The following is a 25,584-nucleotide window of genomic DNA, read 5'->3' as shown; positions in this document are numbered from 1 at the left end:
TAAGTGGGGAACAGGAAGAAGGAAGAGCAAGAAGTGGGGGAAGAAGGCAGGAGTGGGGGAGAGGGGCAGCCGCTTTGCAGCTTCCTTCTCCTCCCCTCCCCAGCCACGCTGACGCTGACGCTGACGCTGACGCTGACGTCTCACGCGCGCGCCCGCCGCTGCCGCCGACGTCGCTGCGCGCCGTACCGTGCTGCGTCTTGTGACGTCACGGTAAGGCGCAGCGCAGGCAGGGGAGGGCGGGCCGAAGGGGCGGGATTCTAAGCGGACGAGCGAAGGGGAGAGGGCGTTTCCGGAGCACGCGCCCGCCGGGCAAGGGCCGGTGACGTCGAGCACGGGAACGAGCGCGCGCCCCTGGGGCTCGCTCCCGCTCCTCCTCCTCCTCCTCGGCCCCCCTCCCCCGCCCGTGCCGAGGTCTGGGCCGGTCCGGCGGCGGAGGTGAGTGTGGGGGACACGGGACGGAGCAGAAGAGCCCCCTCCCGGCCTGTGCGCCCCCAGAACCGGGCTAGAGGGGGCGAGGGGCATTGGAGAGGAAGGGGCTGAGCTCTGGGGCCCCTCCTAGCGGGGCTGGTGGGGGGCCGAGGAACTGGGAGGGGGGGCTCCCTCTCTGCGGTCTCTTGGGGGGGGCTCGGGACGAGGGGATTCCCCCGGAGGGCTCACGGGGAGCTGAGAATTGAGGGGGACCCCCGGAGGGTCCACGGGGGACCGAGAATTGAGGGGGTGCTCCCTGGGGCTCACGGGATCCCCCTCTGAGGGGGTGACGACAGGGGGATCTCCCCTTGCAGAGCTCATGGTGGGGGAATCCCCCTTAGAAGGGCTCCGATGGGGGGGCCTAGGACCAGAGGGTCCCCCACACTGCCCTCCCCAGCTTCCCCTGGCGGAGTTCATTTCCAGGGTGTGCACCCTGGTGGAGCCGCGGAGTTATTTGGGGCATCCCGAAGAGAAAGGGATCCCCGCCCCCCCCTCCGCTCCTATCTGGGGAGTCCCTGGGGCGGACTTAAAGGCCCCCCCGCGCGGGGGGGGGGGGGTCGGGGGTCTCCGCCCCGCTGGGGATCTCCGCCCTGGGGGCAGGATTGGGGTTCGCCCCTGGCCGCTTCTCCCTGCGCTCCCACTTCCTGGCTGGGCTCCCTCCCCATCCCCCTTTCCCCGGCCCTCTGGCCCTGCCCGATGCCTTCTGGTCATTCGCAGGCTACTTGTTGTGCGCTGATTGAAGTTCTCCTGCGCAGGACCCGCAGGACCCGAGGAGGAGCGTGGCCTGGCCGCCTCTGCAGCTCTGCCCTCCTCCACCCTGGCATGTGCCGGCCAGCATCCCGCAGCTCCCCCGGGCATGGAGCCCTGCCCCTGGAGGCAGGGGTGCGGCGCCTGAGGCCCACCTCCCGGGAGATGGAAGAGAAGGAGAGGGGTGCCCAGGCCCCCTAAAGTTCCCTCCTCCGCGGAGCGGGGCGACGCGACCATGGTCCTGGCTCTGGGACGCTGCTTCCGAATCTGCCGCTTTAGCAGTGGAGATGATGGCCAGATTAACTGAGGCCTAAGGGCTGGTTTTCTACAGAAATCAGGATTTAGGGGAGGTTTTTGTGGCCCCTGCTGCTGCTGTTTCCAGCCTCCACTCTGAGGTAAATCATGGCCCCTGGAGACTGAGGTGCCCCCCGCCAATCAGGCTGCATTCTTCCTTGGAGGGGAAGGGTGGGGAACTTCCGAGGCCACCTCTTCCTGGAAAATAAAAACATGAGTTGCATGCCATGGAGAGGTGACAAGACCAAATCGGAATCATTGGAATTGCCCCAGCCAGCGCCCCCCCAGATCTACCATGAGAAGCAGCGGCGGGAGCTGTGCGCCCTCCACGCACTCAACAACGTCTTCCAAGACAGCAATGCTTTCACCCGGGAAACACTACAGGAGATTTTCCAGAGGTAGGAGAATTACTTTTCCACCCAGGTTCTCACCCCCAGGATGCTTGGGCTTTCTCATTTTTGGGGGGAGGGAAGGGAGTGAAGCTTTTGCAGAATTCCTTTAAGCAGGCTGGGGCCCCTAGAAGTGACCCTCCCTGTTGGAAGACTGAAAGCAGGCCTGCCAGGGGACAGGGGCTTGGCCCTCTGGAGTTCCCTTTATTTTGCATGTTTTCTGAGACCGTGGGGATTATTTCTGCAGTTTCTGGATGGACCCCAAGCAACCCTGGCTGTGAGCCTGTCAGACTTTTCTGACTAGAAAGAGCTGGGCTTGCTTGGGACCCAGCCGAGAGGAAACTTAGGGATCCGCTGGACAAGATGGCTCCACACAGAACGGGGATGCCAGGGACCTCTTTGAGAGTTAGAAATGCTGCCTTGTGGGGCTGGGCTCCATTCTGGAAGGCACCATCACTTTTCTGTCCAAAGAAGGTTCTTGATCTGAGTGTGCTGACTAAGTTTTAATGGGAATAATTACTTTCTAATGGCAATAATAACTTTATTTGTAGTGATGCGTGGGCAGGGGCCTCACTGGCCTGCCTCATGGCCATCAGGTGGGGAGCGGAATCCCCTGCACTTAGAATCCTCACCCGACAACCACATTATCACATTACAGGAAGGTGTGACTGGCTAGTGTTCCCGAGCACATAGATATCCCTGGTGTGGGAAAGAAAGAGATTAGCTGCCTTTTCCTCTGGCCTTTTACTTGGCACCGGGAAAGGTCTTAAAAACATGCTGCTGCCTCTTTACCTCCAGCTGTTAAAGAGTTGACAGGTGCCTCCAAGGTGGGAGGGAGGCTGGATTGGGCCCATGTGACAAGCCGTCAGTCCGTTTCCAGTGACTGGAAAAAGAGAAAGCCTCACCTCCACTTGGCAGGGCAAGTGAGGGTGAGGGGCTTCAGAGATGAATAAGACCCAGTCCCTGGGCTAGACTGTGAACAGGGCAGGCTCCTTTGGGCTTCATGGACAGTTGAATGGAACCTGTTTAAGTTGAGCATTGAAGAAGGGCAGGATTTTCAGTGCATGAAGGGGGAGGAGGGTGAAATGAGGCTGGACAGAGGTTAGAGCCAGATCGAGGAGGCCTTTGAGATGCTGCTCTAAAGGAGTTTGGACTTCACTCGGTAGGCAGTGGGAGCCATGAAAGGTTGCAGAGTAGGGGAGTGACGGCATTAGAACTGGAGGTTAGAAAGACCTCAACAAAGTAAATAGAAAAGAGGAGCCATCTGTGTTCACTAAATTCCTCTGAACTAAATGGCCAGATTTTCGTTTTCTTAGCGGTTGAACATGTGACTGTCGTCCTGGAAGGGAGGGGCGCTATCAGGCTATAAGGTGCTGGACCTGGAGGCAGGGAGACCTGAATGGAATCCGGCCTCAAACACTCAGTAGCTGGGTGACCTTGGGCTAGTCACTTTACTTGTGCCAGCCTCAGTTTCCTCATTCCAGGGTTGTTCTAAGGGACCAGTGAGATAGTAAATTGGATGGTAGCTGTTATCATTGCTCCGTGTTATTATAAACCGAGGAGAAGGAGGTCTGTGGGAATAAGCAGGGTGACCCAGAACTTTCAGGGGAGCAAGATGGACAGAGGGTAGACTCAAGATGTTCTAGAAGTGGGATTAGCCTCACCGATTAGAAGGAGTTGGGAAAGCATTGGCAGCAGCACTGGGAATGTAAAGGGGTTTGAAAAGTTCTGCTAAGGTGTGAGGGCCAAAGGGAAGAAAGAAGGGCTGGGAGGCACACACTGAGGGACTGGGGCACTTGACAGCTCTTACAGAGTATGTGGGAGCAGTGAGCTCATTGGTCCTTGCTGCCCACCCTGGAACAGTCGTCCAGAGTCTAGACCTGGGTCCTGGGGGCAGCTCTTCCCCTCAGCAGTCACTGCCTCCATTCCCAGGCCTCCACCTAGTCAGTGGGCAGCAGGCCTGGCAGGTTCAGCCTTTCTTTCCAAGGCTGGCATGGAGCAGCAAGTCTGTGCTGATGTGATTGAGAAGGGACCGCCAAGTGCTGAGGCCATTGTCCCGGGCTCCCAGGCTGCCTGTAGACCTGCGAGCACCCTGACTTCCCAGGGAGGGAGAGGCAGAGCTCAGAGCTCCGCCTCTGAGGCAGAAAGGACCATCCCCAGAGGCCATAGAGTCCAACACCTTCATTTTTACGAAGGAAAAAACCAAGGCTCAGGGAGGGGAAGGTGCTTGGAAGGTAATGGATACTTGTGGAGCTAGAAGAGAGTGGAGACTGGTCCAGCTCCCTCATGGGATGGAGGCTGTCGGGTCCAGCTCCCTCATGTTATGGTTGCAGGATGGGCCCAGGGAGCTGTGTGACAGCACAGGTGAGCCCGGACTTCCACAGCCCTTCCTGGGGTCTTCTTAGTTCCAGGCCAGAGAACAGGCTTCCTTGATGGGGTGAATTTGGTGACAGGCTTCCTGGTCCCTGTCTATAGACAGATTCTTACATGAGGCCAAGCAGGACAGACAGAGTGACCCAGCAGACCCTCTGGCATGTCATCCCTGAGGGGAAGGAGAAGGCTCTTGGGCTCTCCTAGGAGGAACTGGCCCTGCGCCTCACCAGGGTGGTTACCACTCTAGAGAATTGGACCCTCAGCAGGAGGAAACAGGAGTGGGGAAGCTGCATCCTCAAGGCCACTGGTGACCCTCTAGTCAAGTACCCTTTGAATCCAAACTTTTTCTGTGAAATTTGGATTCATTCCGAGGGCCACAGGTGGCCTCAGGGCCGCAGGTTCCCCACCCTTGACCTTATCCCTAGGCCCAGGGGCCTGGGCTGTGGGCTGAGCCTGACTGAGCTGGCCAGGGATGCTGAGCACAGTTTCACGCAACAGGCCATTTTGTCCCGGAGACCACTTGCCTTTCCCAGAGTGAGACTGAAGGTGCTTCCAGCTCAGCCTTGATTGAACACAGAATGCTCCCTTTGTGGCCGGAGGGACAACTACAGAAGACAGAGTCCCTGCCCTTCTGGAGCTCTTAATTAGCTGAACAATGAAACCTACCTGCAGGAAATGCAAGACAGGATCTAATTAAGTGTCCGATTGTGTGATCTGCCTCTGAATGCAGGAGGAGTCCAGGGAAGGAGAGATCTTGGCCCTTTTGGATGAGATGAAACTTGAAGTGAACCTGGGAGGGAGGTCAGGCTTGGGGTTGGGGGGGAGGCCTATTCTAGCAAGGGGGCAGGGACCCCAAGGGATGAGAGCCTGGGAGGTCAGGTTGGATGTGAATCCAGAAGGTAACTGGGAGCTAAAACTCCAGCCTCCTAGTCCAACTGCCTGCTGAGAGGGCAAGAGGTGGTCAGGAAGGCCTCATGCTGCTGCCTGAGCCACAACCCAGCTTAAATGCCTAGAGGATGAGTAGAAGGTCCTTGCCTCCAGCCTGCACCCCACCTTTTATTCCTTGGACCTTCTGCCTCCTGCCCTGTGACCCTACTAGTTTTAAATTCCTATTGGCTTCTCATCAACTCTCTCCTCCAGGAGGCCTATTCTGGTGCTGGCCCCTCCTTTTCTATTTATCAGTCAATCAGTAAGCCTTCCTTGATTCTCCATGGGGTCATCTAGGTTCCTTCCTTGAATTACCTTGTGTTTACTTAACTTGAAGACATGTGGTACCCCCTAGCAGGGCAGGAACTTTATCATGTTTGTCTTTGAACTCCAGACCCCCAGTACCACTGGTCCTGAATTTATGTTGAGCTCAATTAAAGCTGTTTTGGGAAGATTAATCTGGAAGCCATATGCATAGGGGACCCACATATGGAGGAAGAGGCCACACCAGACCAGAGCCATGGGAATGGAGAGGAAGGGCCAGTCAGCGTTTGAGGAATAATAGAGAGAAAGACCCAGAGATGATATTTTTTTGAATCTGTGGAATGCTGAGAATGGAGATACACAACAGGCAGACTTCTTTGTGGGCAAATATTCTTGACTTGGTGTGACCCATGGAGAGTTTGAAAAAGAGGGGCGGCAGGGTCAGAAGGGAGCAGGGAGAGGTGTGAGGCAGGCAGACCAAAAACTTGACAGTGGCATGGGCCCAAGGTGAGGAGGGGAAGACATCGAGGGCCCACTGTTCTCAGAGACCTTGGAGACCCATTGTTAGAGTGGTCCTGCATTTTAGGGAAAGGCCACATGCAGAAGAGAGCTGAGCCCGGAGGGCTGTGAGTATCCAGAATCTGGAGAGGCAGAAGAGAGGGCATCCTCCATGATTCGTGTGAAGAGGAGTGGAGTGTATGGGGAAAGGAGGAGGGAAGGAAGCCTATTTGGGAGCCCAGGCTGACAGCAGAGCAAGGGAGAGCCTCCTGGCGAAGGGCTTTGAATGCTAGGCCAGGGAGGCCAGGCTTGGCCTGCCCATCTTTTTTTAGCGTTTTTGTAAGTAGAAGGTGCTTTCCATTTAGATCCAGAGGCTGCCAGAGACACCAACCCCCGAGTTAGTGTGAAGGAGGGGAGAAAGCAAAGGGGGGATACAGTTGGTGGCTGTAGCACCCTCCCCTGCTAAGCATTATGGCAGCTCTGCCAAGAGAAGGGGCAGGTCCCAGTCTACCAGCTACAGATGAGACAGGCCCTTGTTACAGGCAAATGAAGACTCTGGGGACTTTGGAATAAGGACGTGACACGGTAAAAGCAACATCAGTGGAAGTGTGGTCAGAGGAACAGGGCAAGGATGATTAAGCCTGATACATTTATAATTCTGATTAAATCACCTGAACGGGGACATACTTAAGGGCCCCATGATTTCACTAGTGTGGGTATAAGGCAGATCACATGCATACCTTAGTAAACCCTCAATGGCCTTCTGTGGCTGAAGAGATTCACCTGTTAGTGACCAGCCTTCTGGCTGTGGCGAGGCTAGTCACCATATGGCAGGAGGTCCCTTTTGTTGTGGAGTCTGCACCTCAGGCCTTTCCAGCTCAGGGCAGGGCCTGCCTGACCTTGTAGTTCTCTGGCATGGCCTTCCAAAATGCAAGGTCCTCAGCACTGAAGTAGAAGACAACTTACCCCAGAAGTGGAGTCAGATGTCACTGGAAAACCCAAACAATTAAAATACAGAGCAGTGAGGCAAACACCAGCCGTGAGGAGCTCCCGTGACCTTCGCAGTGAGCCTTGTCCTTGTATGGCGGGGCTCCAGGGCCAGCCTGCTTGGGAATTCCATAGATGGGAGTCCTCCAGGGAAAATGTGCTCGGTCCTGACTGACACCCAGACAGCGGCATGCTTGACGAGAGTTAGTGAAATGCACTTTGAGACACACAGGCACAGTTATAAAAAGGAATGGTCAGGAAACAGCCCAGGTTGGGTAAGATGAGCGTCCTAACTCCCAGGTGGCCTTGGGCAAGAGGCCCCAGGGTGCGGCCAGGATGCTGGCTTGGCTGCCAGGAGGCACAAGTTTTGAGTCTGGGCTTTGCCATGTCCTAGCTCTGCCCTTCCATGCACTACCAGTGGATCAGAGTGGCACTAGATAAATGAGCTGTTGAATTGTCTCCATTAAGTACCGTCTGGGACCACCAGGGATGGGCACAGAAGTCCTAAGAGATCCCAAGACTGAGGCCATCTCCCTCCATGTTTGCAGGCTGTCCCCAAATACCATGGTGACGCCCCATAAGAAGAGCATGCTGGGAAATGGGAACTACGATGTGAATGTCATCATGGCGGCCCTTCAGACCAAAGGCTATGAAGCGGTTTGGTGGGACAAACGAAGGTAACAGAAGCCAGATGGGGCTGGCTGGAGACTGGCCCCGTATATTTTGGGGAACACAGTTTCCAGGACTCCTGGTGGATGGTGTGAGTGGGAGGTGACCTTGGGGAACAGCCCATTTCAGAGCCTTGCTTCATTTCTGTTTCCTCAGGGACGTCAGTGTCATTGCCCTCTCCAACGTCATGGGCTTCATCATGAATCTCCCCTCTAGCCTCTGCTGGGGTCCCTTGAAGCTTCCGCTCAAAAGGCAGCATTGGATCTGTGTCCGAGAGGTGGGAGGCACATACTACAACCTTGACTCCAAGCTCAAGGTGCCTGAGTGGATCGGAGGCGAGAGTGAGCTCAGGTGGGCCTTCTGGGGGGAGAAACTGCTTCCCACTTTGGGGGTCTGACCAAGGAAGGGCTGCAGCGAAGGTCCCATGCCCTTAGCTCCGTCTCCCCCTTCGCTTTCCAGAAGGCCAGAGGAGGCCTGTAAGGGAGGGCTGCAGTGAAGGTCCCATGCCTTTAGCTCTGTCCCCACCACCCCAGGCTTTCCAGAAGGCCAGAGGAATCCTTTAGAGGCCTACAGGGCTTGGAGTCTCCTCTCTACAGTAAGCCAGAGAGCGGTGCTTTGGGTTGCGATCCATAAATGCCGGACTCGTGCTGTTGCAGACAAGCATCGGGCTGGCCAGATGTTGACCTCCCCAGGGCAGAGCATTCAGGGTTCCCCAAGTCTTGGGGAGTGGGCCACCCTGGGCTGAGCTTGGCCCCTCTGCAGCTGCTTTTCTCTCATCGGTTTGTCTTCCCACAGGAAATTTTTGAAACATCAGCTCCGAGGAAAGAACTGTGAGCTGCTGCTTGTCGTTCCGGAGGAAGTGGAGGCCCGCCAGAGTTGGAGGGCAGACGTCTAATCCAGCTCGGCCTGTCTTTCCCTCTCTTCCTCCCTGCCTTCCCCTCTCCCCGAGAGCCTTCGTCTTCTTGTGGCCAGTGTCACCATAGGGCTCTCTCTCTCCTGACCCCACATCTTGTTGGGTTTGTCCTTCCCAGACTTGATGATGCAGTAGGTCAGCTGGGAGGACAGCCCCTAAGTGTTGCTGGAGAAGGAAGTGAGGATGTGGTCCAAGTTCCTCTGAGTTTGCTCTCAGAGCACAGGGGAGAAAGGATGGTCCCTTTTTCCTTCCTTAGAGAGGTCACATATTGGACTTGACACAACCCTTGCTGGAGTTAACCACCTGCTGCCTCCACTTTCCCTTTCCTGTCAAACTAATGGGTCTGAAGAGACTCATGAAGTCCAGGTGACTGGCTTGGAGGGCCAAAAGCATAGGGGTCTCTCAGGAAATCATTTTCATAACCTTACTTAGCAATGGTACAGCATGCTGAATGACTCCAACCCTCAGCCCCACCTTAACTGAGAGTAGATCTCGAAAGGAAAAGGGGCAGTGCTCTTTTTCAAAAGGAAAATTTCTTTAAATTGGGCATTAGTTGAATTCTGCCCTGTTTAGGAAGGGCAAGGGTGGGGTAGCTACACATACACTAAGCGAGGGTGTGGCCTGGCCTTTTGGGTGACTTATTTCATGAAGTCCCCACCATTTCACTACATTGTGTGCAAGTGTCAGGAGAACTGTAAACTACAGTTACCTTGTAGCAGGAAGGGAAGTGGATGTCTTCAACTTTACCCCCAACTGTCCCAAGAGAATGAGCTGAAAACATTGGATTGAACAACAAGGAAGGTGTTGAAAGCCCGTAGGGCTGGGAGTGGAGGCAGCTCCAAGAGCCAGAGCCCTCAGATCGGGTGGCATGGGCTTGGTGGGCATGGTGGGACGTGGCCTTTGACAAGTTAGCTCAGGAATGACCTTCATCTGTCAGGTGGCCGCTTCTCTCCTAACGCTGCAATAGGAAAGAACAGAAGGCAGGGATGGTGATTGAATGGATTCTGAGCACAGTTGTGGCTACCTTAGAAATGAAAGCATAGGAGCGCCTGTTTGGCTGCTATTGGTGATGGTGCTGACAGGTAAGAGCCACACCAGGCAGACTTCTCTCCAGCGGCAGAACTAGGACCACAGGACAAGGCTGAGCAGGCCTCACTGGCCTGAGCCATCAGTAGCTTCTCCCACCTGTGACTGGAGCGCATGTTTACACCAGCACTCTTCTGCACACTTACCTACAATCCAACAAGGCCATTTGTTAATGCTGAATGATGGCGGCCAAAAGCAGTTCCTGCATCATACCCTCCCAGCCCCTGGTCGCTATGTCTCCTGCACCGTTTTCCACACTCGACTTGCTGCTTGGCCCCTCGAGGAGCTCTTTACCCCTGCCAGACGACATTCCACTCACCACCAGCCCGGAGATCCAGCCGACTTTGGTGGGCCTGTAGGAGGAGCTCTGTCCGGCAGCAAGCCATCTCCTGGGAAGGAACCTGCTTAGTTCCATGCAAATGGCACAAGAGGCCTCATGCCCATGGAGTCCAGAAGCCAATGGAATATGCAAAGACGCTTTACAAACATTTCAGGGCTGGTTTCTCTGTTCATATCCAACTTTGGTGCTCAGGAACAGGGACCCATGCTGATGCCTGAGGGCATGGAGACCCCTTCAAGAAAGGGGGTCCCCCGGCCCTATTGCCCATCAGTGGGCAACCCTCGGCTGTTTATTTTTCTTGCTTCCCTTCCTCCCTTTTGTTGGCCTTGTGCTGGGTTTGTTTACAGAGGATGTATTTTGTTTAACCAAATATTAAAAAAAAAATGGAAAACTCTCCACATATAAATCCCATTATTCGTCTGTCTGCCTGAGTTCTGTAATTAAGTATGTAAAAGGATAAAAAATAAACCCTTTTCTTTATTGTGTTGTTGACTGGTAGAAGGGTTCTCTTCTCGGGGTAGATTTGTCTCATTGCCCATTATGGGTCCTTAGCTCATTTATAGCCCATTGGAGCCAGGAAGCCCAAGGCTTGGGCTCAAACCTGGCTTTTCTGCCTGTCTCCTGGTGCGACCTTGAACAAATCAACTAACCCATGTAGACCGCAGTTTCCTTATCTGTGACTCCTATGATCCTTTCCAATAGTGAGTTCCCCTCATAGATCTGAAATGCAAATAAATTTTTCAGAAACAAATCTATTGTGACATAGGCCCTGCTGGTGGTGAGTATCCCCAAGGATTAAGTCTTTGTAGGGCAGGAATCGGATCTCCCAAACCATCCTCCTAGAGAGACCTTCTGTGAACCTCTGATTTCTTGGGGGTGAATCCTGTCTCCATTTGCCACCCCAAGCTATGGGAGGCCTTTCAGAGTTGCTGAGGATAAGGAAAAAAAAGACTGGTAGCAAGCCTTCTAGAAACCAGCCCCTCCATCCACTGCTGAATTGGTCCTTGGAAGGCAGACGTTTTAGTCAAAGCTTTCCCAACTTTTTAGATTTGTATACAAAATAAAACCAATACTGGATCAAAACTGGTTACTCACCCTCAGCAAATGGTTTTATAATAAGGCAAGCTCTGAGGCCTCAGTTTATCCGACAGCAGTCCCTGGAGAGCTACAGATGGATCTCCTGCCAGCCCCAACCCAGTTCAAGGTGACTATAAGCCACTGGGTAAGACTTAGCTAACAAAGGAAAAATGGAACAGAGCCTGGACTGACTAGTCTTTCAATGACTTTTCTTCTGGAAACATCATCTAGCTTGGGGATACTGGGTGATCGTGCTACTGGCAGCGTAAGTAAAATCTAACCCACAGGAGCCATTGGGGAAAATCACTGCTCCAAAGAGGGGGATGGATGAGCCATACGGCCAAGCCTTGAAGATGGAATCATTTTTAATATTTAATACAAAACATCAGCGCCGATTTTCTCATACACACGTTGCTTTACAGGGCAAACAAAAACAGCCAGCACACCAGGAGGAGGCCGTGACAACTTCATCCTGCACTCTGCCCCCGGCCTCCAGGACACACAGATTCACAGTGACTCTTGTCAACCCCACCACTCCATACACTGGGTCTGACTTGAGCTTCTCCCGGCAACAATTCTCAATGAATGGTCAGGAGCACAGTCCTGCTGACTTCAGTTCCCCAGCAAAAGGCAATCCTTTGATTGACAGCAGCTTAGCAACGGAGATGGGGAGGCCAGGGCTGGGGTCACTGCAACCTTGCACTGGCTCCAGTCGGAGGAGGAGCACTGAAGGAAAACCTCATGCCGGTGTGGAGGGCAAAGCTGCAAGACAGAGCTGCAAGACAGATACCTCTGGAGGGGGGTGGGGAGGATTCTGCCCAGTGTTCAGATGGTTCAACATGCCCCAAAAACCCAGAAAAAACAAAAACAGTTTCAAATCACCAGCAGGTGGCCAACAGTGGAATTGGAAACTTCTCCCTCTGGAGCACAGTCGGAGGCTGCCGGTTTTCTCTAAATCTTCCCCGGAAGGGGCGGCAGGGCCCCGGGCATCCCTCCAGACAGTCCCGTGTTGGGCCCGAGGAGTATCTGCAAGAAAAGGGCCCGAGTCACCAGCCGCCCCTAGGGTGTGAGCTAGTGCTGCGGGAGGGGGTGGGGGAGCCCGGGGCCTCACCTGGCGCTGCTGCAGCTGCTGCTGCTGTTCCATCTGCAGCTTCTCCGTCTCGAAGACCACGGGGAGGACGAGGATCATGAAGGAGGTGGTGCCGATCCACAGGGCGGCCCTAGAGAATCTGCGGGAGTACAGAGAGGGATGAGCGCGGCGGCGGCGGCGAGGGGCTGGGGAGGAGCCCCCCCGGACCAGCGCCCCCGCGCCCCCCCCCCCCCCCCCCGCCGCGGGGGGGCCCCCCCCCGCTCACCTGTACATCTTCTGGGCCACCGTCAGCGACAGGTCGAAGGTGGCCCCGGCCGCCGCCCGCACGCTCTCGGGGAACATCTCCGTCAGGCCCCACAGCCTCTCGGCCAAGGTCTCATCAAGCTGCGGGAGGGAGGGGGATGCGTTTCTGCGCCTTGGGCTCCTCCTCCGTCGGAGGAAGGCCCCTCCTGGCTGCCCTCCCCCAGCCCAAAGCCCTGGATTCAAATTCTGCCGCCTCTGCTGGCTGCCCTAGTGAGCCCAGGCCTCCCTCTCCCCCTGCCTGGGTCCAAATCCCAGCTCTGCGCCGAGCTCACTGCGTCACCCAGGCCTCAGTTTCCTTATCTGTCATGTGTCAGACAACCGCGGGCTACCGTGACCACCGTCTGGCCCCGTACGGAGTCGGAGCCTAATAAATGCGGGCTGCATGCAAAAGGACAGGGTTCGGAGTCAGAAGGCCTGGGGGCCTCAGTCTCCTCCTCGATAAAATGGGCAGGCCTCGGCAACCTCGGAGCCCCGCCCCCGGGCCCACGCGCTCCCGCTGCCCCGCCCCCCACCCCCCGGCCCGCCCGGCCGCACCTCGTCGTCGTCGTCGTCCTCCAGCTCCTCCTCGACCTTCTCGGCGTTGCTCTTCTGCGGCAACTCGTCCGCCGACCCCGCCGACCCCGACGGCGACACGGCAGAAGCAGCGACCGCGGCGGCGGACGAGGCGGCAGCCATGGCTCTAAGGGACACCGGAAGCGGAAGGGAGGAAGCGAGGAAGCGAGGCGCCGGCGGCCAGGCGGAGCGGCCGGGGCTGGGGAGGGCGGGATCGCGAGCGCCCCCTCGCGGCCCTGAGGGAGGTGGACTCCTCGGAGGCTTCGTGGTTCCAGGTGCGTCACTTCCGCCCTAGTGGGGCGGCAGCGGCCTCGAAGCTATCGTCGAGTGCGGCCCTGCGACTGAACCCGAACTCCTCGGAACAATCCCCCTTCATAAGAGGATGGTTCGGTAAAACGTGGGCGCAGCCGGAAGGCCGCACCTCCCTCAGTGACCTCCCAGGGCGGCCCCGCCCCTCGGGCCGAGGCTCGAAAGCGGGCGGGGCGCTGACAGTCCGCCGGGCCTCGCGGAAGGAAGGCGTTGCTCAAGCCCTCGGGGAGCGCACGCAGGGGGCTGGGCCTCGTCTGTGACGTCACTTCCCCCAGGCTTGGAAACGTGTTTGTTTCGTTTCCGTAACGGTATAACAACCGGCGAGTGCGCCCGAAGCTGCAGCGTGTACTTGCCGCTCCTCCCCCCACCCCGGGCCATTGGACGATCACGTGCGTGCATGTTTCTGTGACACACCCAGGTGCGCACGCATCGCCCCATCCGCTCTTCCTGGCACCAGTGCCCTTGCAGTTAATAACTAATGATTGTACGAGGACCAAGGCCTTCCCCCTTTCTATCTCCTTATCCAGAAATCAGCCAGTGTGGGAAACCTTAAGCAGAGATTCATGCAGGCCAAGATCTCATCTAAAAGAGACGAACTCTGGGCCACTGGGTGTGTTCCTGCTCTGGGGAAATGAGTCTTCCCTTTTTTGGGGGCGCTGGGTCTGGCGCCCCAAGACCCTCATCATAACATCAACACTGCAAGAGTCATCTTTCCATTTCTATCCCCTCAGTGTTGACTGCCACCCTGAGGTGCACCTGAAATTCCATGGGCATCTAAACTGAGCCCACTGCCGTGAAGGGCCTTTGGTCTGAAGGAGACGGCCAGTGACCATCCTCTTATGAATAAACATGGGGGCCTCAGTCATAAAGGATGGTATGTCTCTCGAAACTTCATTTAAGCATCACCAGTCTGTCCTCATTCTTCTGAGCTCATCATTCCTTCCCGCACGGTTCCATCACGTTGCCATTCCACCACTTCTTCAGCTCCTCCCCAGCTGACATCCACCCTGCAGTCTCTGGTTTGCTATAAATGTTTCCACTGATATATTTTCGATGGTGGATCACCGGCCAGAGCCAAGGGCTTTGGTGATAAGAACTCTCCTTTCTGGTTCTTCTGGAGCTGTCCCCATGGCAGATGGCACTGGGCTGGTAGCACAGCTGTTCCCAAGGTTCTTGGGCTGTCTCCAGCAGGGTCCGAGGGGCCGTAGTGAGGGTGGTGGTGGCCTGACTTGCCCGACTCTCCCCAAGGGTGTCCTGATGCTTCAGCAAGGCTGGCTCACAGGCCCTAAGAGTAGAGTCAATGGGGAGCAGAGATGCACCTGCCAATGACCGCTGGCAGCAGGACTGACGGATGGCGGTGCTGCCACTTCTGGCCTCCTGCTGGTGGGAGCTGGTCAGCAGTGTTTCTGGCTCTCCTTTCCCTTCCCCTGGGTGGCCAGGGAAGCCTGAAGCCTTAGCTGGCATGACAGCATCTAGTCTTTATGTTGGCCTTTAAAGACCGCAAGGCATGTCCTTGGACTTGAGCCATAGCCTCCCCCCAACTTTGGCCTCTAAGAGAGTGTCATACCCTGACCTCATCAAAGCCACCTGTGAGCACCTGTGTGGTCTCCCTCATTCTCTGTCCTACCAAAGCTCTGGCTCCACCTGCCACCGAGGCAGAGACGGCTAGTGACCACAAGCAGGCCGCTGGGGGCAGAAGCACATTAGCCACCAGACTGATTTCAGTCTTTAATAAAAACGGAAATAGTAAAAACTAGAAAAGTGGCCCTGCCCTGGGAGCAGCCAGAGGAACTGGGTACTGGATGAGCCACTGAAGCCACCTAGCCACTAATTTAGGAGGACAAACCAGGACATGGGGCAGGTGCCAGAGCCGGACCTCAGGCCACCCCAGAGATTTCCACATCTGGGGCCAAGCAGAAGCGTTGTGATGACCCGTCTGAACACACAGCTCACAGGAAGAAGTGTGAGGGGGCCGGCTCTGGATCAAGTCCCCACCCTCTCCTGAGCCAGACTCTGGCAGGGCTCCAGCCAGTCCTACAGGATGTGTCCACCAGGGCCAGCCCTCCTTCTCCCCTGACCCTCCATGCTGTGTCCTGGGGCTTGGCACCTCTGACATCATTTTCTCCTCCGGCTAATGCTCTTCAGTTCATCCAGCTCCTTCTCCATGAGGTGGGACTCAGCCGTGGCCTCAGAGAGCTGGAAGAAATGTGGGACATAATCAGCAGGATGTGGGTTCTGGGCCCTCCTGTCTGGAGGCAGGTGACGCCATCAGGAGGAGGCAGCCATCTGGGGGATCTGGAAGCCAAGGGAGGGGCTTTTCTGACCACCTGAGGCCCACGTCATGGACACAGCCAGAAATGGGGAACATCTGAGAGGCTTCACAAAGTAACGCTGATGGGATTCTTGTGGGGCCAGTGGACAGGCCCTAGCCTGGCCCACATATCGGCATGTCAGGGTAGAGAGCGCTGTGCTCATCCTCCACTAACAGCCAGAGAGCTCAGCTGCAGCTCATAGGGGGCAGGACACCCTCGGCCCAGGCCCCTCACCATGTCCAGCAGGATGTCCCAGGCCCGGCCCCTCCCCGTGTCCAGTAGGACACCCTCGGCCCAGGCCCCTCACCATGTCCAGCAGGATGTCCCAGGCTGTGATAGTAATGGCAATTAAAGATTCCCCTGTATTGGCTTGGTTTTCAAATTGATTGTGTTAAAACCCAGAGCTTGTTAATCCCACCTGTGGGATGGGCTTGTTGATGTGAAAAGAAAGTCCTGAACTGGGAGGAGCTGGTGATGTAGATTTGGAGAGACACTAGAGAGAGGCGGAAGATCTTTTTGGGAGCAGCACCTCGTGGAGAGAGAGAGACTAAGAGAATTGCTGGTGGCCGCTTTGAATTGCCCTGGACTTTTGAGACCTGCCCCCTGAGCTGCCAAGGACTGAGGAGACATGGCTGTTTGGCTGGTACTTTGTCTGTCTGTTTTGATGTTGTTTTGCCAGATTTGTCCACTGGTGAAAGACAGTCCTTTTGTTGAAGAAGTCCTGGAACCTGGCTGTTCGCTAAGAAGCCCTGAGACTGTCCTGCAGACAGAGAGTGAATACTGTCCACTGGTGAGGGACAGTACTGTTGTTGCAGGGGTCTGGAGACTGTCCTGCAGACAGAATGAATACTGTCCACTGGTGAAGGACAGTGCTGTTGTTGCAGGGGTCTGGGAGCCTTTCTGTTGGTTCAGAAGCCCTGAAGAAGGATTTTCTTGTTGTATGTTTACAGAAATCCTGGGAGAGGGCTTTGCTAATGTGTTCAGGGGTTCTAGGACTGTTCTACAGACAGAGGATGAATTCATGAAGGGACTGGCAATGTATCTTATGGCCTTGCTAAGCCTTGTCTCCCCAGGAACTAAGATTGCTGAGAACTTGCCTCGTGTCAAGATGAAGAAAAGACCTCCATTTGGGTATTAAGTGCTGTGTTTAAACTTGATGTAACCCTGGGGTAGATTCAATTGTGATCCAGGGGTGGGGAACTTTTGACCTTATGTTTGAAAACTAATCTCCATTTGAGAAGAGGGGCTTTGTGGTGGACTTAATTAAGGTATAGCCTAGGGGTGGAGAAGTATTTAGAACAGAGACTTTGTAATTGATTGAATGATTGGAAGGTCCTGGGGTGGGGTAGTCCTTGGAGATTATTTAATCACACTTAGTAAATGCTATATTTTGAATGATGTCATGTTTTGATCTTCTCTGTTCTTGGTTTGTCACTGAATAAAATAGAGAGCACCTATGCTGGTATTTTGAACCTGGGAAGTTGCCTTTGCTTGGCATTATATTACACAGGCCCGGTCCCTCCCCCTGGACACCCGCGGCCCAGGCCCCTCACCATGTCCAGCAGGATGTCCACTTTGAGCCGCAGGAGATTGTTCTCTTCTTCCAGCTGCTGGTTCCTCTTCCGCAGCCGCTGGGCCTCCCTGCGGTCACTGCCTCCACAGGCTCCTGACTCTGGGGGGAGAAGAATGGCAGAATCCATGAGGGCCCCACTCCCCAGGCAGGGCCCCTAGTTGTAGCCCACACTTCTCACCGGCTATCCATTGGCCATTTTCGAACTTGAGGCTCTGCCCAGCCAGGTTCATGGTCGGCGTCCCATAGTCCAATCCCAGTTCAACCTCCCGAGTGGATCGGTCCAGCTGTGGGGAAAAGAGAGCACAACACAGTGTACCAGAACGCTTCATAAAGACTGCCAGGGGAGGGCAGGTGGCCTCAAAGACAGTTCCAGAGTGCCAGCCACAGATAGAGCTGCCTTCATTGGAGCCTTGGGCAACACAGCTCCTCTTCTTTCTTTCTCCCTTCCCTTTCCTTCCCTTCTCTCTGTGAATGAATCTAAATTTTGATTGCTGAAACCTCCCAAGATATATTGGGAGTTAGGGCTAGACTTCTTCCTTAAACCCAAATCACTCTGGCTCTCACTGATTGGCCAAGGGTAGGTCCCAGATCAAGTCCCACTTGGTCATTGTAGCCCCTGCCCCCTATTGTAAAAAGCAATTGTTTTTGTTTTCACCAGAAACCCTGAGGGTTGGTCTTCCCCTCCCATTCCTTGGCTCATTTCTTACCTAGTCTTAATCACTGAATGGGTGTTGCCTCAGTCAGACTGAGACCTGGAAAGACCTAAGCTTAAAAAGGCCTCCTTCGGTCAGCCCTCCTGATCTGCACCTTGCTGTGAAGGTGAGGCTGGTGACTTTGCACAGCCCTCCCTCACTTAAATCCAATTCATTTGCAAGTCATGGCATCACCTCTCTGGTGTCAAGGTCCTCCTAGACAACAAAGGACACACAACAATTTTTCTGTTCTGGGGCCTCTTGGAGAAGGATGGTGCCAGATTGGACCGGGTTACTGGGATGGGGAGGGAGATTCTAGGCCTGAGAAGGAACAATACCTCCCTTTACTAAGGGAAGAAGGACTGCACTGACTGTCTGCAAGCAGGGAACAGAAATGATGAGGTAGATTTGGGGGAGCTTCCGCACGCTGGAACAACAGAATGGGCTGCTTGGAAGGTTAAGTGAGTTATTAACAGCTAGGCTTCATGCGGCAGGCTGAGGTTTGCAGAGAGCTTTGCAAAGTCTGCAATCCTTACAGTAACACTGAGAAGGTGGTACTATCACCGTGCCCATTTGACAGATGAAGAAACTGGGAGAGAGAGGTTTGGGGCCTTGCTGGGGGTTCCCCAGCTACGATGTGGCTGAACCCAGATCTGCACTCTGGTCCCCTGGACTCCAGGCCCGGCCCTTTCCTGTGGCCCAGATAGATACTGACTGGTGATGGCGTAGGAAGAATTCCAGTTTGAGAATATGCTGGGCTGAACAATCTCAGAGGTATTTGCCAGGGAAGAGACCCTATGCTTTTATCCACATGATGCTGGGAGAATGACTTCTCTAAGGTTTTGCTGCTGCTGGAGGCCGGATGGATGGTGAGGCAGCTAAGACAATGGGGAGGCGGAGGGGGGGGGGGACAAAGGAGGAGCCTGCTCTGGGGCCTTCACAGATGGACATGACCTCTGTCCTCGGAGCATGTCCTCCTCAGCATGCTCCCTTTTCCTTCTCCAAACTTAAAACAGGTGAGAACTGATTTCAGACCCGAGAACGCTGAGGAATGGAGTGAGCAGGGAAGAAGCCTGCTGCCCCATTCCTGACCCAGCAGGGACAGACCCCAGATGTTCCTGCCTGGACATGGCCAGTGCAAGAATTGGCTTGGCTTGACTAGGCGTGTTTGTGACAAAGGCTTTCTTTCTTTTTCTTTTTTTTCCCTTGGAGGGAGAGAAAATAAATGCTTCTTAATTGAAAAAAATTTTTTAAAAACCTTTTTACCCCACAGAATCTTTAGGGTTCAAAAGAACCTTAGCAATTACTAGAAGCCTTTCTACCAAGCAGGACTATAGTTATGTGACTGATTTCTTTAGAGGTTGTGCAGTGTGGGGAACCAGCCTCCAAACTGGCAAGATTTAGGTTCAAATTCTGCTTCTGATACATTTGGGCTGAATCACATAACCTCTCCATGGCCTAGGCAACTCTCTGAGACCACTGGCTCCCCACAAGATACCACCAATGAAACCCCAGGCTCCAGCAGCTCCAGCCATCATCCCTGCCATGTTCAGCTGTAATGGGAATGTAAATTTTTAAGATTTTCCCTGCCCCTAGGCTAAAGTGCACCTGGAGTCTGGGGTGGGAGGCTTGTTTTTCAGTAGATACTTTTTGATTGGCCAGTGGGTCCAGAAGGTTGTTACATTCTCTGAGCCAGGAGAAGGCTATATAAGCCCTGATGTGTAACTTTGTTTTGGGGCTCACTTTGAGAAGTGTTCTGTGATTTGATCAGATGAAACTCTGGGAAGCCGTTGTTGAGAGTCCCCTGACTTTGAAAAACCCAGATGTTGATGAAACCCAGATGCTGATTTGGTATGGATGTAATGGTTGGACAGTTTGGAAACTGTCTACTTGATCTGTTTCTCTGTCTTGATAATTCTGTCTGTATATTCTGAAGTTCGGGGTGCTGACCTTTTTCCCCTGAACTAGGTAAATGATACCTATTTGACTGATTAAAGTAAGCTTTTTAACCAATTTTGAGCTGCTTTCCTTTATCAAAGCAGATCTAAGAACCTGTGTTGGCAGACACACTGGGGACACTGGGGTGCTTGCTGCTACATCCGCCCTGGAAGCTGGGAGAGGCCTCATGAACTTGTCCCAAAGAAGCTGCTACAGCTTAGATCATCTCTGAAATACATCAAGGTCCTGGAACGTGCTATTCTGGAGACTGGCCATCAAGGCGAATCTCCATCCCTTCCCCAAAGTGAGCTTGAGTTTTTGAAATTGTCAAAGCCATTTGGGACCAAGTCTGGGCAACAGAGTTAAGTGATAAAGCTGGACAATAAATGCTGGTTTTATTTTTTTTTTAATTGACCAGCTGGGACTTGCAGCAATGAGGCCAATTTTCTTATATGACATATAGGATCTAAAGACAGTGCCCTTTGAAGGAGGCCCCCAAGCCCTCTGAGCCAGGATCCCCTTATTAGCCCTCCTGGCCCTGCCTGGCCTCTATCTTTGTGGTTACTCCACCTAGTCTAGCTAGGGGAGTCAGACCCCCCTACTCACAGAGTGCAGATTGGAGAGAGAGGCCGACTTCCGAGGGGGCGTCTTCTTGGGGCTGAACGTATTCCCAAAGAGGGGCATCTCTGGTGGGCTCCCAGTATGGCTCTGTCTTCTCCTAGAGCCCAGGGAAGAAAGCAGGGAGACATCAGGTGACTGCCATGGGCGGCCTCGGTCATAGGGCCTCCATCACAAGGACACACTGCCCAGAACCCCTGACAAGCCACTCCTCTAACTGATGGGAACCCTCTTGAACTCCCCATGAATCTTCCCATTAGATGAGACCATAAGCCTTTCATATCACTAGACCCAGCTCTCTGCTACTAGCCTGGCCCTCCAGTGTCTGCCATCCCCAGGTGGCCTCCAGCTATTTCCCACCCTTAATCTCTCATTATGGGAGGCTGACCTCCTTAGACTCCTCCAGGACCCACCCCTAAATCGCCCCATAGTCTTTCTGCAGGTAAGTTCCATCTTGCCATTATCTAGCGCAGACTCACTCTGTGTCAGAGGACTCTGGCCCGCTTGTGTGTCACAGATGCCTCATCTACAATCATGGCATTTCTCTAATAAACTTTGCTTTACTTTGGCTAGAGAAGACTTGAGTCGAATTCATTTGGCAGGGCCTAGAGTGTTGGTATTTTGGGGTCTCAAGCACGCCTAAACCTTAGACCTCAGCATTGCCCGAGATGCTTTATTCTATTTTGTTTAGGACCTGTCCCAGAGGGCAGATGGCGTGTGGCCAAGGGCCATTCTCAGGAAGGGTGCACCAACCCCTTGGAGGGGAGCGTCTCAGTCTCTCCATCCCTGGACTTACAGAGAAAAGAAAAAGGGACACCCGGGGCCTTTCAGGTTCCTCATCTACAAAGATTAAAAGGCTTTCATTGTCCACCCCACAGGATCGTTTGAGGGCTACTCAGAGGTGGCCCAGGACACTGAAAAGACCGGAGGCCTGAGAGCCAGAAGGGACTTTATTTTACAAACGAGGAAACCGAGGCCCAGAAAGGTTGCCTTGCCTTAGGTCACAGGGGTAGTGAGTGGCGTGTCAGGGATGTGAACTCAGGTCCTTGGGCTCCACATCCTGTGCGCCGGCTGCCACCTCAAGGTCAGGAGATGAACACTCAGCAGCCCCGGCCCTGCCCTCACCAGGCTAGCAGATTTTAATTACTAGCAATAACAATGGCTTCACTATCTATGGTGCCCGGAAGAATGCCTCCTGGGACATTTAAGTGTAAGCGGGCCTGAGAAAGGCAACGTCACCCAAATTCTCCCCGGACCCTTGGCAGGCCACCAGCTTCTCAGACTTGGCACGGGACAGCCCCAGGCCCAGGCGCCCTGCCAGCATTCATCCCCTGCTCCCATGCCGGGCACTGCATACGCAGGAGGGACCGCGGGCTCCACGTTACACCCTTCAAACCCCCGTGTCTCCCTGGCTCCGACGTGTGGCCCGGTTCCCCTCTCGCAGTCCCCGTGCTCCCCACCCCACGAAAGGCTGCAGGGAGGGCAGCCCCCTGTCAGCCCTGCGCTGACCCCGCACACCACCCTCGGGAGCCGTCACCAGGGCCCCCACCTTCAGTGGAGGAGAGACAAGACACGAGCCTACAACATGCAGGGTGCCGGGGGCTTTACAATCACTAGCTCGGCGACTCTGGGGGGCGCGGGGCAGTATCATCCCCAAACCGAGGGGGCAGCGGCCAGGCAGTGTCTGAGACTGGATCCGAACTCAGATCTTCCAGCCGCCGGGCATTAAGCGCTAGAGGCCTGGGGATGCCCCTTGGAGGCCTGCTTGAGTCCACGCAAAAGCGTCCACGTGCAAGTATTAGGTGCCTACTGTGCGCCTGGCCTGGCGCACAAGAACCAGAGAAAACCCCTCACTGCCCACGCACAGATTAGGCGCCTGCGCTGTGTCTGGCCAAAGGGGGCGCTGCCTGTCTCCCGGGAGGGACCACGCACAGACAAACAGAAAGGGATCCAGGCCCAGAAAAGAAAACGCACGTACCTGCGGGGCTCCGCCTGCGCCGGCCGGGTCCAGAGTCCCGCAAGACTACGGCCCGCCTCTGGCGCATGCGCAGCCCCGCCTCGGGCTCTACCACTGCCTGGGAGCGGGGGTGGAGAGCAGATTGAGGGGGAGGCGAGAGTTTGACGGAGAGACGACGCATCTACTCTAACTGCCGTCGGACTCTTCGTGGAACGAAAGCGCGAAGGTCAGCTCGGATATGCTTCCTGATACAAACAGAGAAAGCAGTAAGTGTCACCTTCTCCCCTGTGTCCCCTACGGCTATTGCACTAGTCCCCATGCCAACAATAGCCGGTCCCCGAGGTGCGACCCTGCGGTCGTCATGGTAACGGCAACGCGGCGTTCCAAGGCAAACGGGAGTGCCCGCGCGTGCGCACAGACACACATAGGCGAAGGAATGCGGCTCTCCTGGGGGAATATCGGGGCTCCCAGGAGCCGCGCGCGTTCTTCGCTCGCGCGCACGACGGGGGCTGCGAAGGGCCAACGCCGGGGTCGCCATGGGAACGTCCGACCGCACAGTAGGCCGGAGCCACTATGGACGTCCTTCCCGGCGGCCCCGCCCCTATGGGGCCCCATCTCTCGGCCCCGGGGCGCCCTGCAGGGTGTCGTAGGGGACGCTGTGTCGGGGGTGCGGGGCTGGGCCCGGAGCACAGCCGGTCCTTGAGGGATCTTTGGCGGGACCAGCCTCGGGGCAAGTAGCGGCCGCCCAGCTCAGGTAACGGCACGCCTTTCACGACAGCGCCGCGCTTTACGGCTCACCTCCCAGCCCCCAACACACACAGACCCTTCTTTTCCCCCATTTTCTGGCGCGGGAAACTGAGGCCCAGAGAAGCTTAGTCGTTGGGACGAGGTCGGGTCCGCCTTCTAAAGCCCGTCATGAGCCGGCTGCCCAGCGCTGCCCTACAACGTTCCATCTCCTGCCTCCGTGTGTGTGTGTGTATGTGGGTGAGTGGGTGTGTGTGTATGTGGGTGTGGGTGTGAGTGTGTGTGTATGTGGGTGAGTGGGTGTGGGTGTGTGTGTGTGTATGTGGGTGAGTGGGTGTGTGTGTGTATGTGGGTGAGTGGGTGTGGGGGTGTGTGTATGTGGGTGAGTGGGTGTGGGTGTGGGTGTGTGTGTATGTGGGTGAGTGGGTGTGGGTGTGTGGTGGGGCAGCGGGGTCAGGAAGACCTAGCCCTGGGCGAGTCATTCACCCCCAGTGGCGCTTCCTTGTTGGGAGGATCTTGGTAAAGATCCTAGCACACAGTAGGCGCCCAATGCGTGCTCATTCTCTCTTCTGATAGAATGCAGCTCCCCGGGGAGCCCACAGGAGGCCCTTTGTAAGGGCTCCTTGATGGAGCGCGCGGCGCGTTGCCTTTCTTTGTCTCTCCAGCCTGAGCACAGTGCTGGCGCACAGTAGGCGCTTACTAAATGTTTCACAGAGACTGGTGCTGGAGGTAAACTGAGAATCCATGCCCAGAGCCGCAGGACTGAACCAGAGAGTGGGCAGGGGTTGGGTTTGGACCGGGAACACCCGTGTATTAAGCATCTACTGTGTGCCCACACCCAGCCCAGGAACCCCTTCCTGCGCGACCCCTCCTTGGGCTAGTTCACACCCTGGGGAAGCCGGGCAGTGGGATGAGTAAATGGCCCCAGGTCAGCTGAGCCCCCAGGAAGAAACTTCTCTGTGCAGCCCACGTGAGCTCCTGACCCGACTTCAGGAAAAACATCCAAAATGATGGAGGAGAGGAGAGGAAAACCGGCGGGGGCGGGGGTGGGGTGAGGGACCCAGGTGGCCCCAGGGGAGCTTTGGGACCTGTGGACAGAGCCTTTCTCCGGGACTCAGTTTCCCCAGCTGTCAAAGGCCCCTTGGAGCTGGTTGGTTCTGTTTAGAAACTTAGCAAGAATAGTCCATGAGGAAGTCCCAGTGGGTGTCTGTGTCATGGCCTCCCAACTCCTTGTGGGGGGCTCTCCATAGTGAAGGACTATCCATAGTGGGTGGTTTTACATAGTGGGGGGCTATCTGTCATGGGGTTTGCAGACCCAGCACCTACTACCACATCTGTGGGGACGGTTTCTAGGGTGCACCCAGGGGTGGAACACACCTTGGGAGGGCCAGTCTAGCCTCACCACAAGGTGATTGACCACCAGGACCTCTGCCCCAGAATCAGAATTGGGGGCTGGAAGGCAGTCATCCCCATTTCCACCCATCCACAAAAGGAATCTGCCACTGTGCCATATGGGACAGGGCAGACCACTGGGAACGGGAGCCCTCTGTCAGTGCACTTGGCTTTAAACAGCGTCTTGGCCACACCCCCTGTGGCCCCTGGATCTGCTCTCTGGGACCGAGTGGAACAAGTCTCGGCCCTTCTCCAATGCAGCCCTTTAGTGCCTCAGAGGCAGCTCTCGGGACCCCCGAGTCTTCTCTTTCCCAATTCCTCCAGCCCTTCTTCACGGACTGTAGACAGGAGGCTCTTCCCCATCCTGATTGCATCCTCGGGGAGCAGATTGCCTCCTGAGGTGCACCCAGAGGGGGCTGATGGAAGCAGTCTTACCTTGACAGAAGAGACGTGGCCGTGGGGGACTGGCAGTGGCTAGTTTCCCTGGGATGATGGATCCTGGTTAGGAGGGCCTTTAGAAGAGGCAGGGTAGAGTGGGGAGTCAGGAGAGGGGACCTGACCTTGCTGTTGCCTTCACCTATCCCTGGGGACTCTGGGAAAGTGCCCACCACCCACTCAGCCTCAGTTTCCTCCTATATAAAATGAGAGGATTGCGCACACACACACACACACACACACACACACACTTTTTACTCAGAACTTAAAGACCAAGTAAAACAGGCATTTCTCTATGCAGAATAGAACAGAAAAGAAGGATGGTGCCTGAAGCTGAGGCTTTCTTTTCTGCACAGCTTGCTTCTCCATTAACTTTATAGCTGGGGTAGTTATCAAACATAACAGCAGAAATTAAAGATCCATCCAGATGCACATGAAATCAGTGCCTTATTACACAAAAATAGCAAGCAAAGCCAGGTGATTTATGCCACAATACTCTATCTGATACATACCCCATGTTACTATCAAGCCGGCCTGCTTGGCTCAGGTGACTTTTGGCCTTCTCTGCTATGTATTTAAAATTTAAAAATGCTTCAGTAGTCCTTGTGCTCTCTCTCTCTCTCTCTCTCTCTCTCTC

General features: G+C 55.2%; 4 protein-coding genes across 7 annotated transcripts in view; 2 read left to right on the top strand and 2 right to left on the bottom strand.

Moving 5' to 3' along the window:
• Positions 1-278: 278 nt before the first annotated feature.
• Positions 279-10,440, top strand: JOSD1 (Josephin domain containing 1). 2 transcript variants are annotated; one of them, XM_069082153.1, is made up of 5 exons: positions 279-435; positions 1,224-1,907; positions 7,496-7,624; positions 7,773-7,967; positions 8,412-10,440. In XM_069082153.1, exons 2-5 carry the CDS (start codon positions 1,723-1,725, stop codon positions 8,509-8,511), a joined length of 609 nt encoding a protein of 202 aa, XP_068938254.1. In that variant the 5' UTR covers positions 279-435; positions 1,224-1,722; the 3' UTR covers positions 8,512-10,440. The 2 variants fall into 2 exon arrangements, with proteins under 2 accessions (XP_068938254.1, XP_068938253.1); XM_069082152.1 differs by having other exon boundaries at positions 291-435; positions 1,186-1,907.
• A 939-nt stretch (positions 10,441-11,379) lies between these two features.
• On the bottom strand, positions 11,380-13,405 carry TOMM22 (translocase of outer mitochondrial membrane 22). The gene is made up of 4 exons (XM_069082154.1): positions 12,960-13,405; positions 12,388-12,506; positions 12,144-12,261; positions 11,380-12,058 (listed from the first exon to the last, which is right to left on the bottom strand). The coding sequence occupies exons 1-4, from the start codon at positions 13,098-13,100 to the stop codon at positions 11,984-11,986; spliced, it is 453 nt and encodes a 150-aa protein (XP_068938255.1). The 5' UTR covers positions 13,101-13,405; the 3' UTR covers positions 11,380-11,983.
• Positions 13,406-15,000: 1,595 nt separating this feature from the next.
• On the bottom strand, positions 15,001-22,534 carry CBY1 (chibby 1, beta catenin antagonist). Its single transcript, XM_069082155.1, has 5 exons — positions 22,398-22,534; positions 20,408-20,519; positions 17,350-17,455; positions 17,152-17,270; positions 15,001-15,482 (listed from the first exon to the last, which is right to left on the bottom strand). Exons 2-5 carry the CDS (start codon positions 20,483-20,485, stop codon positions 15,402-15,404), a joined length of 384 nt encoding a protein of 127 aa, XP_068938256.1. The 5' UTR covers positions 20,486-20,519; positions 22,398-22,534; the 3' UTR covers positions 15,001-15,401.
• Positions 22,516-25,584, top strand: part of FAM227A (family with sequence similarity 227 member A) — a 37,760-nt gene continuing 34,691 nt past the window's right edge. For 2 of the 3 annotated variants that reach the window (XM_069082146.1, XM_069082145.1), the window contains exon 1: positions 22,649-23,130. The gene's annotated coding sequence lies outside the window, so the exon portion shown is untranslated. The other variant, XM_069082144.1, reaches the window with a different exon arrangement.

Source organism: Petaurus breviceps, unplaced genomic scaffold (genome assembly GCF_028583685.1).
Source record: "Petaurus breviceps papuanus isolate PSGF00001 unplaced genomic scaffold, PetGlider_PUasm1.0 156, whole genome shotgun sequence".
In the NCBI taxonomy this organism is placed as follows: domain Eukaryota; kingdom Metazoa; phylum Chordata; class Mammalia; order Diprotodontia; family Petauridae; genus Petaurus; species Petaurus breviceps.
Note: the sequence above shows the minus strand (reverse complement) of the source record. Positions and strands in the feature narration are given on the sequence as shown.

Coding starts and splice junctions, on each gene's coding strand:
- JOSD1 (XM_069082153.1), top strand. CDS start 1,723: ATGAGTTGCATGCCATGGAGAGGTGACAAGACCAAATCGGAATCATTG. Junction 1,908..7,495: donor CTACAGGAGATTTTCCAGAG/GTAGGAGAATTA, acceptor CCATGTTTGCAG/GCTGTCCCCAAATACCATGG. Junction 7,968..8,411: donor GGAGGCGAGAGTGAGCTCAG/GTGGGCCTTCTG, acceptor GTCTTCCCACAG/GAAATTTTTGAAACATCAGC.
- TOMM22 (XM_069082154.1), bottom strand. CDS start 13,100: ATGGCTGCCGCCTCGTCCGCCGCCGCGGTCGCTGCTTCTGCCGTGTCG. Junction 12,262..12,387: donor GTGGCCCAGAAGATGTACAG/GTGAGCGGGGGG, acceptor GTACTCCCGCAG/ATTCTCTAGGGCCGCCCTGT. Junction 12,059..12,143: donor AGCAGCTGCAGCAGCGCCAG/GTGAGGCCCCGG, acceptor CTTTTCTTGCAG/ATACTCCTCGGGCCCAACAC.
- CBY1 (XM_069082155.1), bottom strand. CDS start 20,485: ATGCCCCTCTTTGGGAATACGTTCAGCCCCAAGAAGACGCCCCCTCGG. Junction 17,271..17,349: donor AAATGGCCAATGGATAGCCG/GTGAGAAGTGTG, acceptor TTCTCCCCCCAG/AGTCAGGAGCCTGTGGAGGC. Junction 15,483..17,151: donor TGGACATCCTGCTGGACATG/GTGAGGGGCCTG, acceptor CATTTCTTCCAG/CTCTCTGAGGCCACGGCTGA.